An 18,701-nucleotide genomic window follows, 5' to 3' on the forward strand; every position below is an offset into this window, starting at 1 on the left:
GTACCGCGAGAGGTGGTAGAAATATAAGGGGCCTAACACTGGACTTAGGCCGTCGCCATCACACCACGGTCTGCGACATTTCGGGTTCAAACCCTGCCACCGGCTAAGTGTTCCTTATTTGACATTCTCAGTGTGTTTCCAGGCCTGTCAGTCCTCCCTGGCTGTACCCAAAGCAAAAGGGGAAGTGTGAACTGCGAGGTCAGCCCTGCTCTACCACCCTGCAAAGGGAGGAGGGCCTGGGTTGTCGCAGGCCCCGCGGGGCGTAGGCGGTGTCTAGGCGATAGCGGAATGCATAGATCTCAGTGGGGCTGGAAGGGCAGGGCCTGGAGCACGAGACCAGCAGGTACGCAGACGCAGTGGGGGAGTCATTGACTGTGTAGGCCCAGAGCGCAGGCGCAACTGGGAGGCAAGCGCAGGCGCATTGGGTGGTGTATGCGGGTGGTAGAGGGGAAGGTCGGGTGCACGTGGCTGGCAAGTGCGCAGGCCCGGTGGGCGGTGCTTGGATGGCGGGCGCACGTGCCTGGGGTCGCGCAGGCGCGGTGGGCAAGGAGGCAGCTGTAGAGGGCTCCGGGCGCGCATGCGTGTCGGGTGGCGTGTGTGCTGGAGGGCGTCGCACGTACGTGGCCGGCGGGGACGCCGGCGTGTGGGGTAGCGGTTGGTGGGGGGCGGCGGGTGTCCGTGGTTGCGGGAGTGCAGGCGCGGTGGGCCGCGGGCCGAGGAGGGCCGAGTCGGAATGGAGCGGTTACGTTGGCAGGTGGTGGCCGTGGCGACCTTGGGTCTGGCGCTGGCCCTGGAGGCGCTGCCCTCCGTGCTGCACTGGCTGCGGGCCGGGCGCCGGCAAGAGCGGCGAAGGTCGCCGCGGCGCGAGGTGCTCTTCTTCCCGTCGCAGGTGACCTGCACCGAGGCCCTGCTGCAGGCTCCCGGTGAGGGGCCGTCGGGGCCCCCGGCAGGCTGCCCCTGCAGCCTGCCCCACGGCGAGAGCTCGCTCAGCCGCCTGCTGCGCGCCCTGTTGGCCGCCCGCGCCAGCCTGGAGCTTTGCCTCTTTGCCTTTTCCAGCCCGCAGTTGGGCCGTGCGGTGCAGCTGCTGCACCAGCGCGGGGTGTGCATCCGGGTCATCACCGACTGCGACTACATGGCTCTCAACGGCTCACAGATCGGCCTGCTCCGAAAGGCAGGTAGGCCAGGCCGCAGAGGCCAGGACCCAGGTTTGGAGCTCAGGTTCGCGGAGCCCTCTGGGGAGCACACCCCACCTGGCGCGTGACCTGACCCAGGGGGCAATGTCAAAGGCGGATACTACTGGGGTCTGAGGATGGGTGAGACCCTTTCATGTCCCATGGTGGCCTTGTGAGGTCGGGCTGGTTCTACCCTGGAGGGACTCCAGGGCCATCCGGAGAGAGCACCTGCTCTAGCCCCGTGGTTGCGCTTCTGTGCTGCGGATATCTGAATGTGTTCCCCAGCCGGTGGAGGAAGATCTGGGGCGTTCTCAGAGGCTGGGGGCCTGCCCGGTGACACTGGGAAAGCCACCACACTCCTTTGATTCCCACATTCTCGTGATCCATGTTGGCCTTGGGACACTGGGGAAAGCCTATGGCAGGTAGAGCTGGGCATGCAGCCCGGTCAGCTGTTTCTGACTGTTGCAGACTGAAATGACAGTGGCCTAGCGTGACAGTCCTAAGGAGATGAAGGGTCAAGCCTGCCCGCTAACAGACTCTCAGTGACTATGTGCTTGGGAACAGGTGCCCCAAGACGGCAAAGATTGGGCTAATACAACGAGGGGCTACAGAAGGAAAAAGGCATTTCATTTTAACTGCACTAGTGAATTTCATGCTAGAGCTTTTGAAGTGAATAAAAATAAGATGCTAAAAAATGCAGTTAAAATGTTTAGTTGGTGAATAGTTAACTTGTTCCTCGAGCTCAAAAAACAGGGATGACATACACCTCTGACTGGCCTTTCTCTGCCTCTGGGGTGGGGGCAGATGAAGTGGGAAGTAGGAATGATTTCGAAGAGGGTCTAAATTCAGATCCTGGGCCTACCTGTGAGTTCTGTATTTCCTCCTCAACTTCAGTGTAACAGTGTGCTCTGGGTGTCCCACTGGATGGGAGAGCCTATGGTAATTTGGAGGGGGGCAGAAATGGTCAGATATGGGAGGGCAGAAGGAAAGATGGGAATGTTAGTAGGCTCCAAGCCCAGTCTGGAGCCTGACACAGGCTCGATCCCACAACCCTAAGATCATGACTTGAGCCAAAATCAAGAGTGAGGTACTTGACTGACTGAACCACCCAGGTGCCCCCAAAATGGTCAGATTAAGACCTGTTTTGAAGGTAGAGCTGACAGGATTTGGTGGTGGGGTCGATTAGAGGCTGTGGGAAGTGGTGTCCAGGTCCTCTGGGATAGGAGGGTTTAAGGCAGGATTGCTGGGCAAAATCCCCAGGTAAATTTGAAGTTCATATAAGCCATGAATAATTTTTAGTGTACGTCCCAAATATTGCATGGGACATAGTTATTTTCCAAAAATTATTTGTTTATCTGATATCCCATCCTAATTTGGACATCTTGTATTTTTATTTGTGAAGCCTGGTGGCCCCATTGCAAAGCAGCCTATTTTAAACTGTTGGTTTTTTTTTAAGTCCTATTTCTAATGGTCTCGTTCACCGAGCAGATAGCTTGTCAGTGAGTTTGGCATGACTCCAGGGTCCATGCAGAGGGGGATGGACAGACAGGTCCTGCCCTAGGGGAGGCTGAAAACCGTAAGAGAGAGACAAATGGGAAAACAAAAGGCAGCCATTACTGGCTTTGCAGTGAGCCGCAGAGGCACAGCCAGGGAGAACCTGTTTTCTCGGCAGGTAGGCCCGGTGCTGCTCAACTCCCTCACCCGAAGCACCCAGGGCCTGGCTTCTGCGGTCCTTCTTTTCAGGCTCACCCCCTCCCCAGGGGGGTGCAGTCCTGGCGTGCATGGTGTTTCCTGGCATGTTCCGGTCCCGGGATCGGCAGGGCAGGAGCTCGAAGGTGGGAAAGCCCTGCCGGCGGTTGTTCTGGTTGCCCTGGCCGGATTCAGAGGCGGCTAGTCCCGGAACCAGCAACAGGACTGTGCTGGCTGGGTCGTGCTGGAGCAGTGGGGGTGGGCAGACCTCCCTCAGATTGCAGGGCTGGGTGCGGGCAGGGTCTCTGCGCAGGAAGGCAGATTGTGTGAAATCAGTATGTGCGTGTCTGCGTGTGTCCCCTGCTCCTGTCCCCTCGGCCCTCCCTCCTCTGCTGGTCCCATCTGGCACAGCCCCCACCCCCTGCCTGAGGGGGACCCAGCTTCCCGTTTCCTGCCAGATGAGAAGCAAACAGGCAGAGTCGTAGCCACTAGCGAGGGTGGGCGCAGGGGTGTGGCGGGCGGTGGCGAAGGCTGACTGGCCCTTTCCGCAGGCATCCAGGTGCGACATGACCAGGACCTGGGCTACATGCATCACAAGTTCGCTATCGTGGACAAGAAGGTGCTGATCACCGGCTCCCTCAACTGGACCACGCAAGCCATTCAGAACAACAGAGAGAACGTCCTGATTATGGAGGATGAGGAGTATGTGAGGCTTTTCCTGGAAGAATTCGAGCGTATTTGGGAAGAGTTTAATCCGACCAAGTATACCTTTTTCCCACAAAAGAAGCAGAGTCACTGAAGCTGTGCTCTCTCCTCTGTCTGCGGAGTTGGGGGGCGAGCGCTGTCCAGTATCAAAACTTTTTGGTCCCCGGAGTGGAAAGCAGACCGAAGCTGTGGAGACTGGGGCTCCAGACTGGCGTGGGCCGCACCCAGCGCTGCGGCTCCTGAGTGACATCTCAGGAAGCCACCGCTCACCCTCTGTTCTCGTCCACACGGCACTAACGTGAACTCAAGAGCGTTTGGGGTGACAAAGCACAGGGACATCCCTGCAACACCGATGGGTTGTCACGGGCCCGCTTGTTTCCTGCCCCGGGGCCCGTGTGGCCGCAGCTCGCCAGCTCCCACCCAGCATGCAAGCTGACCCCCAGCCTGATTCTAGAGACTCTCATGCTTTGGCCAACCGCGGCAGCACCCCCGCCAGTGGCTCCGGAATGCTTTCTGCTTCTCCTGGTGGCCCGGCCACTCCCATCGGCACCGGCACCACTGCCTGGCTTTGGCCAGAGGCGGCAGGCTCCTCGTGTCTGCACTCACCAGCTCCTCCGGGCTTCTCGGCGGGTTTGAGTCTGCAGAGGGAATGGGGAGAAGTCGGGGAGGAAAAAAGGCAGGAGGAGAGAGGTGTGGGGCGGGAGCGGGGAGCTGCCTTCCAGGCCCCCTCGTGAGCATCGCTGGCCCCCGCGGCGGGCAGGTGGTGCTCTTACCCGGGTCTCCTTGCATGATGACCCTTTACAACAAATACACCTGAAGATGTTCATGCTCTGCCGCTTCCCCTCTGTGCTCACTGCGGTCAAGTGCAAGGTCCGCCAGCGAGGACTGCGAGTGGCCAGAAGCTTCGGTTTCCTTTCCTTATGCCTTTAATTGTTAACATTCTCGAATTCAAGTTGATGTTGTGTGCTTTGAAGTGACCTTCAGTGTAGTTCCCATGAACTTGGCTCATTGGCTGTTTTGGCTCACCGTAATCCTGAGTTACCTGACCATCTGGAGGAGTTGACTAGGAGGGAGGCCAGTGTTGGGCTGTGGCGTCCCACAGATGTGTTCTTACTGTCGGCTCTGGGATTTGCTCTCGCTGGTGATTAGGAGAATAGCTACCTTATGGACATTTGTGAAAAGTTGGATTTTTTTTGTAACATGTACCTTTATTTATAGATAGCTCAAGTGGCCCCTGATGGTTTTGCCATCTTGTCGTTTGTGTCAGTGATACGCTGCGTGACTTGTCCTACGACTCCTGGTGTGCTCACGCCCGCCAAGCCGCCCGCGCAGAGCGGTCACGCTGCGTGTTGTTGCCCGTCTAAAGCGATCTATGACTTACTGTGTTGGGCAAGTAAACCTCAAGTTATTTTTTCTGATGTAATTGAAGCTATAAAATTCATAGGTCGGAAATGAGAAATGCTTGTACACTGAACGTGCTTTTTCACCTGTGTTTTCCCGCACTGTGTGTTCTGAAGGGAGAGCAGAAGCTGTAGCCCGTGTTCAGAATGATGAAGCCGGGTTGTCCTGGACTTCTGGCACACTTAAATAAATATGTTCTTGTTCTGGAATGGTAGTTCTGGGTGTTTCTTTGCCTTTGCTCAGATAGTGGGTGCTGTTTATTAAGTAACATTCTGGGGGGCGTGGACGACCTGGAGCCGTTTCCAAGCCATCGGTCACGATGGGAGCCGCCAACAGGAGCCAGACCCGAACGTGCTACTGGGGGGAACTTGTGTTTTCCACAGGTAAGGCAGGTGCTTTTCCCAGGGTGGGGCTTAGCCACTGCACTGCGGGCCTGCTCACCCCTGCGGTGTCCCCTGTGTGGGAAACGCGACCGCATCATTTGTGTGGTAGTGTGGCACTGTGTGCACGCTTTCTCCTGATCCAGCCGGCCAGCCAACAAGAAACCAGGAAGCGTTTTCCAACATGTCCCGGCTGCTGGTGGCGGGCTTTCCAGCGTTTTCCCCTCCACCCTGTGATGGTGGGCCCACAGGCAGCCCGCTGTCCCTGCAGAGTCTGTGTCTGCTGTGACCGCAGCCCTTTCTGGCCGGGCCAGGCGGGCACACGTTAGTAACAGGGTGCAGAGGTGACCTAGCCGAGCCACCTGGATGAAACGTTTTCAGAATTCCGAAAGGATCTCATCTCGTAACGTTTTTTATTTAATAGTTTCATTTATATTGCTATCTTTATCATTTTAGCAGCGGGATATTAAATCTCACAAGTTTCGGGTGGTAGTTAATTGGTTGGAAAAGAATTGCAGTGAAGATAAAACTTCCTCTTGCAACACTTGAGATGGAAAACCACTGTCATGGGAGTAGTGTGTGTCAGTGACTGGCTGCCAGCAAGTGTCAAACCCCCTGGGAGGGTTTGAGTGAACCCATGCACCTGTATTGTAATTTAAAGCACATATTGGTTCTTTTGAATTATTTTTTTAAAAAGCAACTGATTGCACTTTTGAAAAGACTTCATTGGGATTTATATATCCTAAGATGCACCCCTGTAAAGTATGCACCACTCTGACTCAAGAGCATTTTCATCACCCCAGAAAGAAATCATGTCCCAAGAGCAGTACCTCATTCTCTCCCACTCCCAGCCCCTGGCAACCACTGACGTACTTCCTTTCTCTCTGGATTTTCCTACTGTGGACATATCATATACCTGGAATCCTACAGTTTGTGGCATTTTGCACCTGCCTTCTTTCATTTAGCAGGCAAAAACAAATTTTTATTTGGTAGAGCACAAGCAGGGGGAGAAGCAGCCTCCTCTGTGCTGAGCAGGGAGCCAACCCCAGGACCCTGGGATCATGACCTGAGCCGAAGGCAGATGCTTAACTGACCGAGGACCCAGGCGCCCCAGCATGTTTTTGAGGGCTGTCCCTCTTGTAACACGTGTCAGTATTCACTTCTTGTAGCTGAATAATATTGTCGTGTGGACAGACCACGTGTTTGGAACCCATTCATCAACTGATGGACATTTCAGTGGTTTCCACTGTTACACGTAAAGGAAACATTCACATGTAAGCGTTTATGTGGAAGCATGTTTTCATTTCTCTTGAGTATATGCCTTGGAGTAGAATTTTTGGGTCCTAAAACTCTACCAAGAACCTGCCAGACTTTTCCAAAGCGACTGCACCATTTTACATTCCAACCAGCAAAGTCTGGGAGTTCCTTCTTCTCTGCATCCCTGCCAACAAAAAACCACCACTGACTTTTTTTTTTTTAAGATTTTATTTATTTGACAGAGATCACAAGTAGGCAGAGAGGCAGGCAGAGAGAGAGGAGGAAGCAGGCTCTCCGCTGAGCAGAGAGCCTGTTGTGGGGCTCGATCCCAGGACCCTGGGATCATGACCCGAGCTGAAGGCAGAGGCTTAACCCACTGAGCCACCCAGGTGCCCCCAGACATGTGATTTGCAAAGATTTTCTCCCATTCTTTAGGTAGTCTTTTCACTTTCTTGGGTATTGTGTGTAGCTATGTGTTAGTAATTTTGATAGAGTTAAATTTGCCAGGGTTTTTTTTTTTTTTCCATTTCTGCTGTTTGTATTTTGGTGTCCTATCTAAGGAACACTTGCACAGCCCAAAGTCACAAAGATTGGCTTCTGTGTTTCTGAGTCGTATACTCTTAGCTCTTACGTGTCAGCCTATGAAACTTTTTTTTTTCAGATTTTATAGATTCAGAAAGTGACCCAATTACGATTCCACTATGCACTTTTAGCACTGTGCAATCCAGTGTTTTCAAATACTTTCCCCCTGCAGTTCTGTTCATAACAATTTTATAATTCTGAAGAAATTCTCTTACCTGGAGTTTCTCATGCATTCTTGTAATCATGCAGAATGTGTGATGTGCCATGAAATAGAACCTGTGATCGTAACCCTCTCGTAATCAGAAACAACAGACGGTGAGGAGGTTATCAGGAGGTGACTGCCCGTCTGAAAGGAACCGGTCTTCTCCTTGATCAGGTGGTCAGGACTTCACAAGATGGGTCCATCATAAGCCTTCTGCTCACTTTGCTCTGTCTACAAATATCCACGAGAGGCTCTTTACTCCCCCAAGGACAGAGCACAGTGGTGCAAAATGGAGCAAATGCTGACCAGGTTTATGTTTTCCAGGATTCCTCCAGGCACAAATCAGCTCCATGGCCTCTGACGGGGTAGCCAAAAATAGACCTCCTTCGGGGGTCTGCTGGAAAATTCGCATTTATGAGCTGGGGAAGCCCCTCGGTTGCAGCAGAGTGCATCCTGCCCCTGGTTTTCCAAGGCTCCTCAGCAGCAACCCCACAGAGCCCAGCTCGGGTGCCAGAGCCGCAGGCCGGGCATTGCAGCCACGAGGACTGGTATGTGGGCCAGTGCCGACAAGGCCACATTCCGCAGCCACTTGATGACAAACAGAATTTCATATAAAATTTGGTTCTGTTTGAGCTGAACTAGGGCATTTCCCAGTTTATGCCTTTGGTGGTAAGTGGACAGCAAATTTCATTTTGCATTTCCGTTCAGCACTGTCATGTTAAAAAAAACTTTCTGAAATCCTCCAAAGGACTTGTTGCTGGACATGTTTCAATGCCATTCTTGTCCGCCCAATTGCTACTTGCTCTTAATCTGCACCGAAGGGCAGATGATCCTTGGGGGTCAGTGGTGGCGGGAAAGGCAGCAGAATGGAAAGGTGAGGCGTCAACATGGCTGTCTGTGCCACGTCCTCCTGATGCTCATTCTCATCCCTGTCTCTCACTGGGCCTGCCCACTTCCGGGCCAGGTCTGTGAATCATTTCGAGTTACTTTTTTTGTACGGTGTGAGGAAGGGGGTTCAGCGGCATTCTTTCGCATGTGAATAGTTGTCCAAGCACCATTTATTGAAAAGACTATTCTTTCCCCGTTGAATGGTTTTGGCACCCTTGTCAAAAATCGATTGATTACATAAATATAATCACTTACTTCTGGATTCTTTTTTTTTTTAAAGATTTTATTTATTTGTCAGAGAGAGAGAATACACACAAGCAGGTAGAGAGGCAGGCAGAGAGAGAGGAGGAAGCAGGCTCCCTGCCAAGCAAGGAGCCCGATGCAGGATTCGATCCCAGGACTCCAGGATCATGACCCAAGCCGAAGGCAGTGGCCTAGCCAACTGAGCAACCCAGGTGTCCTTACTTCTGGATTAATTATGGTTCATTGACCTGCAGGTCAGTTCCTATGCTGGTACCACACTATCTTGACTACTTAGCATTTGTGGCAAGTTTTGAAATCCAGTAAGCAAGTCCTTTAACTTCGTTCTTTCCAACATTGTTTTGGCTGTTCTGGGTCGCTACATTTCTATATGACTCTTGCAAAAGCAGCTGGGGTCATGGTAGGGATAGCGTTGAATCTGTAGGTCAAGGTTGGGAAGTATTACCATTCTAACAATAGCACATTTTCCAATTCATGAACATAGGATTCATCTTTTTTAAATAGTCTTTCACAGTTTCAGTGTCTAAGTATTACACTTTCTTAAAAAAATTGATTCCCAAGTATTTTATTCTTTTTGATTTTATTCCAAATGGAATTGTTTTCTTAATGTGTCTCAGATTGTTAATAAATACAATTCATTTTTGTATATGAACCTTGTATCCTGCAAAATTGCAAAACTCGTTATCAGTTTTAATTGATATTTTTTTGGGGGTGGATTCCTTAGGATTTCTCATATACAAGATCATGTCATCTACAAATACAGTTTTCTTCTTCCTTTCCAATATGATGTCTTTCCTTTTTCTTGCATGGCTAGAATCTCCAGAATAGACATGGTGAGAACAGATATCCTTGTTTTGTTGCTGACCTTAGGGAGAAACCTTCCAGTTTTCTACCCCCCAACCCTTTTTAAAAGATTTTATTTATTTATTTGACAGAGAGAGATCACGAGTAGGCAGAGAAGCAGGCAGAGAGAGAGGGGGAAGCAGGCTCCCTGCTGAGCAGAGAGCCCGATGCGGGACTCGATCCCAGGACCCTGAGATCATGACCTGAGCCAAAGGCAGAGGCTTAACCCACTGGGCCACCCAGGCGCCCCCAGTTTTCCACCATTAAGTATGGTTAGTTGTCTTTTTTTTTTTTTTTAATAGCTGTTCTTTATATTGAATAAGCTCCTTTCTATTCCTAGTTTGCAGAGTGTTTTCATCATGAAAAGGTGCTGGATTTTCCAAATGCCAACTGATGTTCATAACCGCGCTTACAGAGCTTAAAAAACAAAAGTGCATTAGATGTATTAGAATACCATTACATCGGACCAGTGCCTAGAATTTAATGGATAAAAATTATTGAAACATCCTTAAATAATTGGAATAGCATACTGGAAGTATGTATCCTTTATATGTCTGTACTCTATTTCTTCTAAGTTTTGTGAATTCCGTAAGCTGATTTCTAATAGGTAGAATCCGATTTTAATTTTTGTGTATGTGTATTTGAATCACACTTTGGATTTCCACATAATTCCACATTTCCACATAATTCATTCCAAATGTTGTGGCAATATTGGAAAACTCGTTTCTTATTTTAAATCCATTCAGTAGGTCACAATCAGAATTTTAACAAAATTAAATAGAATGTAGACATAATAGCATATTCTAGTAAGGGTGTGTTGTTTTGTGAAATGCTGGGTTGTTCCTGGGGGGTGTGTGTGTGGATTTGGTCATGAGGTATGTTATATATTCTCTCTTTTAAAACCAAGAGTAACACTTTACTGTAGATGAATGTAATTATAAAGGGGCAGAGATGAGAGAATTCGAGCTCTTGGTTGCTAGTTATGTAGCTCCTTGTTCTCCTCAGGACTTCACACGGTGCTTCTGGCCTCCCCTGGAGGTTTCTGTTACGAGCCAATGTCCCCTCAGTAGATTCATGATGTAAAGTCTGATTTTAAAACGCTGACAACTAATCCTGAACTCTGCAAACACTGTTTAAAAATAAGCAGATGAAGGGCGCCTGGGTGGTTCAGTGGGTTAAGCCTCTGCCTTTAGCTCAGGTCATGATCTTGGGGGTCCTGGGATCGAGCCCCTCATTGGGCTCTCTGCTTGGCAGGGAGCCTGCTTCCTCCTCTCTCTCTGCCTGCCTCTCTGCCTACTTGTGATCTCTGTCAAATAAATAAATAAAATCTTAAAAAAATAAAATAAGCAGATGATAAAAAGTAAAAGCAAAACTCCAGTAGAAGTCTCCAGGCTACCGACGAGTTTCTGAATGTTGACAATGTTGACCTCAATGCATAGTTTGCATGTCTCTGCACTACACAAAACCTCATTCACAGCATGCAAAGGGTGATGCAAAAATAGTTTATTATGATATAGTTTATGTAAAGTTAGGTAATATTTACAAAGTAGAAATGATCAGCGACATCCGTGGGAATCTAGCATGTCACACAAAGGAATAAATATTCTGACAAAGTAACACTTCAAATTGTAGCGAACAGTCGTTCAGAAACTCTGTTAATTAAAAAAAAAGCCGCAACAACACCATCACCGTCTTGGATCGTCCCAGAGGGCGGGCGGCTCGGCTGGCCAGGCTCGTCTGTTGGGGAGGAAGGTGCAGCCCACGGGATGCCCACCAGCCCCGGGCCCCGCCGCACCTGCGGGCCGGCACGCAGGGCTCGCCCGCACTCCATGGGCCTCTGTGCACCTCCGCACGGCACTTTGGGTTTGGTGAACAATATCGTTTAGCGTTAGTACAGAAATTAAACACCCGTTAGAATCATACACGCTTGTGGCTGGAATATCACCCGACGGCTGAAAGAATTCGCTGTGGCAGAAACCAACGCTGTGGATTATGTCCCGACTCGTCACAGAAAACAGCGTGCACACACTCCACTCTGTCCCTGCGTCAGCTCCCCCCACGGCTCCCCGTTGTGTCCGTAACAGCTGACCTGAGACATTCAAGCCAATAGAAGAGTCTAGTAGTGAGAAAAGTTAAAGAATTACAGTCGTTGAGGAATCACTTAGAAACTTTACATTTTATAAATATTACTTAGGAAAACCACATGAATTCTTACCACTTAACTGGTTTTAAGTCCTAACAATCAATCAGTAGATAAGTCGTTAATACTAAAGGTAAATCCTAAAATCCACTTTAATTGGTTTTGTGATAGAAACGTGACACAATAATGACTTTAGTGTTCTTTATATGACCTATTCCTAGCTTCCTATGAAACAAAACTGCAATGTGTGTTACTAGTGCAAAGGGCAAAGACAGAGGCCTGGGACAAGTGACGGGGACAGGTGCACCGTGCTGGTGACCACGGCCTTTCCAGAACTCCGCTCCTTCGCAGTGTTCCAACTGTGTCCTGGGAAGTCTCCCCCCGACCGGCCGCCACGGACTGTGTGCCTCCCCCCGCACGCCCTCCTGGCTCAGCCTGAGTACCAGACGATCCAGTTCTGAGATGCTGTGGCCGCACATGGCCATGGATGCCTGCAGTAAAACGACAGTGTGGCCAGGTTGGTGCCTCGATGCCGTCCCACCATAGAACCCAGGAGCTGAGGAGATGCAGACGCCCAGCCTGGCAAGAGCTCCCAGGTCACCCATTCAGGCCAGTCCTGCCACAACTGTGTTCGAAATGACGTCTCCCTCCAGGTCGTCCACGAGCCCGGCCAGGGCAGGGAAGACGGCCCCACCAGGTTCTTCCCCACGTTGCTCTCCCTGCAGAGCTCGGAGTGCTCTGGCGGCGAGCATTGCGGCATTCTTGCACGGCCAGCGGGCACGGAGGCAGGCCTGCTGTCATCCCAGAGATGGTCATATGCTCTTTACAAGCCCCCCGTGAAGTGGCCACAGCTTTTAAAAAGATACATCAGTCATGAAAACATTTCCTTGTATGTTAGGTGGAGTTCAAGGTTGTACTCAAAGCCATCCGCCCTAGCTTACAAAGGGAGGTCTGCATAGGATTTTATTTTTTTAAACCCACACAAACTTTGTCACACGCACAAAAAATCCCTGCGGTAACTTCCGAGTAATATTTACACTGCTCACTCTAGATAATATACAGGTTATTTTAAACAAAATAAACACAGCTGCTTGTCAATGCAGAGAGGCTGGCGTCCACACAGTGCGCACAGCGGCTTCTCTTCCCAAAGCCTGTGTAGACGCGGAGAGGACCAGGGCCTGGGCTGCATCTGAGCGGCCGTCCTGGCTCCCTACACCGGGGGTGGGGGACTGACGGATTCCTCCTACTCTGCTGAAACACTCGGAGACAGGAGCCCTCTTCCCTTTACAAAGAACCAAGAATACTCGCAACTTGTTCTCCAAAGGGCACAAGAATGAGGTGGGGTCTCTCCCAGCAGAGCCCTCGGGAAACGGCGATACTGTTTGTTTCCACTCTGCATGTGGGTCATGGCTTCCCAGCAAAGGATCCCAAAGCAGTGGTTTCACCAGACTCACTGCAGGGGGATTCTTAACTTCAGTCTTCAACTGAGGAAAGCATGAGCTGGCTAAGAGTGCGTCCGGGCATGCGACCAGAGCGCACGGTTCCCAGCTACGACAGGCCCCACGTCCTAACAGCACTCTGAGGACTGGGCGGATGTGGCCATGGAAGACGGGACGTGGCCACAGTGTCCTACTCGGTGCTGAGAACAGTCAAGGACTTTAGCTTTTGGCCCAATCTCAGGTGGGTAAAAAGACCTTTCCTAGGATCAGACGTGCAACGTCTAAGCACACACCTTTTAGGGATCTGGTGGCAGGGAAAGGCCGGAGAAAGTCCCAGGTGGGAAGCGCGTGGCAGGCCCACTAGTGTTCCTTCCCAGTCGCCGGTGGGCTAGCTGGGTGCCTAGGGCCTCCTCTCTCAACAGGGACCCGAGGCAGAGGGGCCCAAGAGGAAGAGAGCAGTGTGCCAACACTGGAACTTTCAGAAGCCTTTGCACCAGCCGGTTCCCGAGCCAGTGGGAAGGGCGGGGCTGTGGGGCCGGGCGCTGGGACAGAGGTTCAGACCCGGTGACCCAGCAGACGCCTAACAGAAAACACAGCCATGGCGCAGTTTCGGTGTGTTCAGGGTGGGAGGGATTCCACGTGACTGAAGCTTCCGGTGAGTATGCCAAGCTGTTTCCCTTTCAGTATCTAATTCCTGCTAAGTGGAATACTATACATACTTCCCTGTCCTTTGTGAACCTCTGAAAATACCCCCCCCCCAATCCAGGCTCTCCTGGTGATAAAAGCAGGGGGGTGGCACTGAATTTGGTTTTAGTTTTCTGGCTTTCTAAAATTGTGTCTAGAATGGAAAGTGTTAAAAATTCCAAGCTTCTTTAGAACAATGAGGAGGAAACTTCCTTCCAGGAATCCTCTTACATTAAGAGCATGGGCTGATGGGTTACAGTCCTTCCACTCTAACTGAAAACGGCTTTGGGTCCCTGGAGAACCGCCTCCGAACTCAGGCATGAGGTCAGCCATGAAGCTGGCCAGCGGGCACGGAGGAGGGGAGAGGAGAGCTGTCCCCGCCGGGAGCCTGCAGGGCGAGGCAGCCCAAGGAGCCAGGGGCCTTCCGGAGTAGGGGAAGTTACCAGCGGTGGGAGGGAGGAACCTTCTGGAGAAGTTCCCTGCCGGCTGGCTCAGGAGAGTGGGGAACAGCCCCGGGGGGTTAGCCAGCAAGCGAGTGGGGCCTGGTACAGCTGTCATTGTATGGCCACGGAGAGGGGGTCCAGGGGGAGGCCCTGAGCCGCAGGCCCAGCGGGGGCGGCCTCATGAGCTGCCTCAGGCCCGGGATGAGCTGAAAAACAGACTTGCCAAGGGGAGCACCAGGCAGCAGTGACAAAAGGGGTCACGTCCCATCCTCAGGCCAGCAGTCAGTGTTCCAGAGTATTAATGAGATCTTTAAAGAGGTTTATTTTGTGCCATCAGTTTCGACTCCCGGCCTCATCTGTCAGCCTCCCCTTCAGGCAGACTCGGAGGGTCACAGTTCGGTTACACACTGCAATTCCCCCCTTCCCAGCCCGGCTCTCGTGAAACCCCTGCTGGCTCACTGTTCGCCAGTGAGCGGGTGACACACTTCCCTTGTCCTCTGCCTCTCTACTTGCTGGAGTCCTAGGGAGAGGCCTCTGGTCTGGTCTCCTGACAAACCACACATCCCCACTGTGGCCTCCACCTGTCACCCCAGGACGGCCCCGGCTTCCTCCCTCAAATTCAGACCCATTTTGATGCCTAATGGCACATGCCTCCATTTCCAACGGCGGAGTGCTCCGTCTGCCACCTCTCGTAGCCACTGCCACGGTGCCGACGGGGGCCACAGGCAGCCACTGGGCCCGGAAGGCTGGCTCTCACCCCCGGACAGGCGCCGCCGAAGGAGCCCGAGCAGCAGGGCGCGGGCCCTGAGTGCGGCCGTGTGCACACCGAAACATCCGCTGCCTTCCCGAGAGCCGCCAGCGGAGCGGTCTCCCCCTGCATGTGTCTGGCAGGGCTGACTTGCAGGGGCCAGCGGGTTACAGATGAACCAGTGACCAGGAAAGAAAACATGACTGCACAGACTCGATCCCTGTTCTCATGTCACCCCCCTGTCCCCAGGGCAGGGCGGACACTCCCGCTGTGCGGTCCACCCCAGGGGCGGTGGGAGTGCCCCTGACAATCACCCACATGACCCCATCTGCAGCCCCTAAAGGACCCTCCTCCACCAGCACAGAAACCAACTCCACCTCCTCAACTGTACTCTTTTCTTTGGAACCTGGTGGTTGAATTCTTCCTGGGGGGCTTGGGGGCCTGCAGGGCGGAGTGGGGACTGGGGTGGGACACACAAGTGCTCATCGGAACCCCTCTTTGTTCTGTTCTGCCTGCTCCCTCCAGCCAGAGGACAGGCCCCTCAGTAGGCAGCTTGTCCCAGGCCTTAGAGTCCGACAGCCATGGTCACTGCGACGCTCGGCAAGACCAGGCTCGGCTCGGGGCTTCTTCGGGAGGCTGCGACGGGAGCAGCCTCTTGTTGGAGAGGAGCCAGAGTTCCCCCAATTCTAGCCCGCTTCCTGGTCACCTCCAGAGGGTAGCAGCCCCAGCACCATGACTTCTTGTCTCTGGGGCGAGGAGGAGGAGCCTTCAGAGGCTGCGGTGAAAAGAGGGGTTTCCCTGTCTCTGCCTTTGACCTCCACATGCTGCACTCATGTTCCCAGAATTTAGAGGGTGAACCCCGAAGGGAAGGGATGAAGACGAGCGCATATGGTGCTCTCTGACCTGGTCAGAGCGCTGCAGCCACGGGCTGACTCGGCACAGTGACCCTGCTGGGAAGGTGGGAGGGCCGGAGGCAGGGAGCGGGCTGCTTGGAGGAGAGCCAGAGTACCCAGGGCAGCAGGAGCCGGCAGAGAGGCCAGGCGACACGGCCCCTGTCCCATCAGATCCTGAGGGACAGCACACTCTCTGCTGCGAGAACACACACATTAGACAGCGTTTTGGGGAATGGGCCCCGGGGGCCGAGCATCCCTTCTCTACGCTCCCATTCTGAGAGGCACACGCGCAAAATCATGGTCCCTTCTAAGAGTACCACCAATCTACAGGGGGGTGGTGCAGGGAGCAGTGTCTGAGCAGCAGGATGAAAAAAACCAGACCTAATATTCTCTTGCTTTTGAAAACATGGAGAAAAGCAGTCAAGGGGTGACAGGTGTGGGTTAAGAGTCTGGAAGCTGCTGAGGGAAAGGCTCAGTGCCAGGGGGAGCGCAGAGATTATTCCAGTGAGAAGAGGGCATGCCCCAGGCCCTGCCAGGGCTTTCCCGGGTGACCCTGGCCTTAACTGAATCTAGAGACAGGGCATGGTGCCTTTTCCAGGGCCCGCAGACCTAACAAGCGTTGACACAGCGAGACCAGAATAGGACCCCCGCGCACTCTCTGCCGATGCTTCCTGCCCACCCTGAAGGCCTCGGCACCGCTGCCGTTCGCCTGGGCTCCTTGTTTTAACACGATGCTGGTCTTCCCGGGGCCGCGATGGAAACCCCAGGGCAGGAGACTCCTGAGAACCACTGCGTTTCCTGACAGTTCCAAGGTCTCACTCCAACTGGTAGAAAAAGCAACTCTCTTGGTTTAGGTTTACTTTGGGCTCTCTGAACACTGCCAGAGAACTTTTCAGAGCTCAGGTTAGAGTTAAAAACAGGTAATAAGGGCAGTTTTCATCTGATTCCAACATCCTCTCTACTTTCTTCTTGACTTAACATAGGGGTCTTCACTCAACCTTCTCAAAAGCAACGTGGAGGTTTCTTTCAGAAAGGCTCAGCGCCCGAGCAGGCTTCCCCCTCAAGGACTGAGTTCATCACCGCTTGCAAGCTCCGTCTGAAACCCTGGGGCCGCAGGGCAACACTTACAAGTCTTTACGGAGAGAGCAGGGCTGCCAGTGACCAAGAAAGCAACGAGCGTAGGAAGGAATGAGAGGGGCCGGGGTTTTGTGCAAGATTTAATAAAAAACAAACAAAAATAGGAATGGCTGCTTTCGACATTTTCCAGGTCGTGAAAGGTTCCCCACGATGATCTGGGGTGTGGCTCTAAGCTGAAGGAGTGGGACGAGTACAAAGCACTGTCCTCCCAAGCCCGAGGCGGTGAGTGCAGGTTCCGGGCCACGGCCCCACCTGCTCCTCCAGCTCCTCCCGAAGGCGCGAGAGTGGTCGGCGCGGCCACCTGATGCCCTGCTCTCTCCCCGCGACGACCACACGCAGCCCAGCGGGAGCCGCCTGGGCCGACTCCGCACCCTGCACGCGGCGGGACGAGCTAGCTTATCGACAGGCTGCTGGGCCTTAATACTGACAGCGAGTGCGGTGGACAGCGGCGGGCGGGGGCTCTGCGCAGACCCTGGCTGGGAGCGGACGGCCCTCCTGGCCCCCGCTGCTTGGCTAGTTTGAGAATACCATGGGAAAAAAAGCTTTGACAAAGACGTAGGAAGCTGGAATCAACACAGCAGGGAACGGTGTGAACAACCCATAGACCAGTCTCTCATGCATCCATACCCACAGTTAATGATGACAACATAACAACAACAACAACAATAATAAAAAATAAAGGTACAGACAAAAAGCAGCGTTCGGGTAGTGCTGCCGCAGGCTGGGAGGGGTGTGAGTTCAAGTGGAACGGGACGCGGCTAGTCTTTCTTCAAGTCCCTGGATTCAAAGAGCTTCAAGCGTTCTTGCACCGTCAGGCCTTCCTTCAGACTCTGGGTGGAGATGAGAGCAGGAGAGAGAGACCGTTACCGCCCGGCCAGCGCCGTGCGCGCGGCTGCAGTCAGGCAGAGGTGCGGGTGCCGGGGTGCGGGGGGGGCAGGAGGGGCTCCTCGAGAGATTAGTGGGGCATGCTAAGGAGAGAGCCGTCCCCTGTGAGATGGTGTTATCCGGATGAGAAAGGAAAAACCCAGAGAAACAGACCACGTGTGTGAGCAGCTGAGTTCTGAGCTTAGGGCTCTTCAGACAAGCAGCGACCAGATCGGTTCAGCCAGGGGCAAAAGCTGTGCCAAGAACTAGAAATCCGCCCGTCCACATCCTTCTCCCGGGGTGCGGGGGGGTCTGTCCACCTCTACTTCCTCCGTGACCGTGACGCTGAGCGTTGGGAGGCGGCCTGCAGACCTTGCCGGCCGTGGCTGGCGGCGTGTGGCTGCGGAGCCCTCCTCCCCGGGCTGCCCCCACCCCGGCCGCGCCTGCCCCCTAAGGCCAGCTCCTGGCACTCCCCGAGCAAGAGCCCGGCGGGATTGGCTGTTACCGGGGACCTGGGAACTCGTCAACATATTTACTACAATTTTCAGCATGTGAAGCCAATACTCTCTTCACGCGTGACCTCAGCAAAGTTTATATCTGTGGGTTCCAGGATGAGTGACACTTTGCTACCAGGGGGACAAAATATGTCCCGCTTTACTCTTAGAGGCTTTGCCAAAGATCTGCTCTCTCGGTGAGGGCAGGAAGATCTCCTCGGAGCATGGCTGGGGAGACTCCGACACTGGTTCGGATAGGACTGGTGTCTTAGCGGCCACGGGATCTCCGCGGCAAGTCTCAACTCCAGCCTCAGACGGCCAGTTCCCGGGGCTGGCACGGGCTAGAGCTGACCTGGGTACAGGCCCCCGATGACCACGCCAGCTTCACCCCTGAATCAGAGCACCAGGCTGCTCCGTGGGCCTGGAGCACCCAGCCTGCCATTTCCAGCTGCAACACGCTCCTCGGGGGTCCCGACGTG

At 53.2% G+C, this 18,701-nt stretch overlaps 2 protein-coding genes, 1 non-coding gene and 1 pseudogene across 8 annotated transcripts in view; 2 read left to right on the top strand and 2 right to left on the bottom strand.

Moving 5' to 3' along the window:
* The first annotated feature begins 635 nt into the window (after window positions 1-635).
* Window positions 636-3,749, top strand: PLD6 (phospholipase D family member 6). The gene is made up of 2 exons (XM_032841302.1): window positions 636-1,175; window positions 3,413-3,749. Exons 1-2 carry the CDS (start codon window positions 734-736, stop codon window positions 3,658-3,660), a joined length of 690 nt encoding a protein of 229 aa, XP_032697193.1. The 5' UTR covers window positions 636-733; the 3' UTR covers window positions 3,661-3,749.
* A 1,569-nt stretch (window positions 3,750-5,318) lies between these two features.
* On the top strand, window positions 5,319-5,487 carry LOC116857357. The gene has a single exon (XR_004380737.1). It is a non-coding gene; the product is annotated as a U1 spliceosomal RNA (small nuclear RNA).
* A 1,842-nt stretch (window positions 5,488-7,329) lies between these two features.
* LOC116857333 lies at window positions 7,330-8,470 on the bottom strand (annotated as a pseudogene).
* Window positions 8,471-17,199: 8,729 nt separating this feature from the next.
* Window positions 17,200-18,701, bottom strand: part of MPRIP (myosin phosphatase Rho interacting protein) — a 141,252-nt gene continuing 139,750 nt past the window's right edge. For 3 of the 6 annotated variants that reach the window (XM_032841273.1, XM_032841275.1, XM_032841274.1), the window contains one exon: window positions 17,200-17,694. In XM_032841273.1, the coding sequence (XP_032697164.1) occupies window positions 17,623-17,694 (72 nt within the window). In that variant the 3' untranslated portion in view covers window positions 17,200-17,622. The remainder of the gene's footprint in view (window positions 17,695-18,701) is intronic. The other 3 variants (XM_032841276.1, XM_032841277.1, XM_032841278.1) reach the window with 2 other exon arrangements.

The sequence above is a fragment of the Lontra canadensis genome, unplaced genomic scaffold, assembly GCF_010015895.1.
Source record: "Lontra canadensis isolate GAN:19392208 unplaced genomic scaffold, GSC_riverotter_1.0 scaffold122, whole genome shotgun sequence".
Taxonomy (NCBI): domain Eukaryota; kingdom Metazoa; phylum Chordata; class Mammalia; order Carnivora; family Mustelidae; genus Lontra; species Lontra canadensis.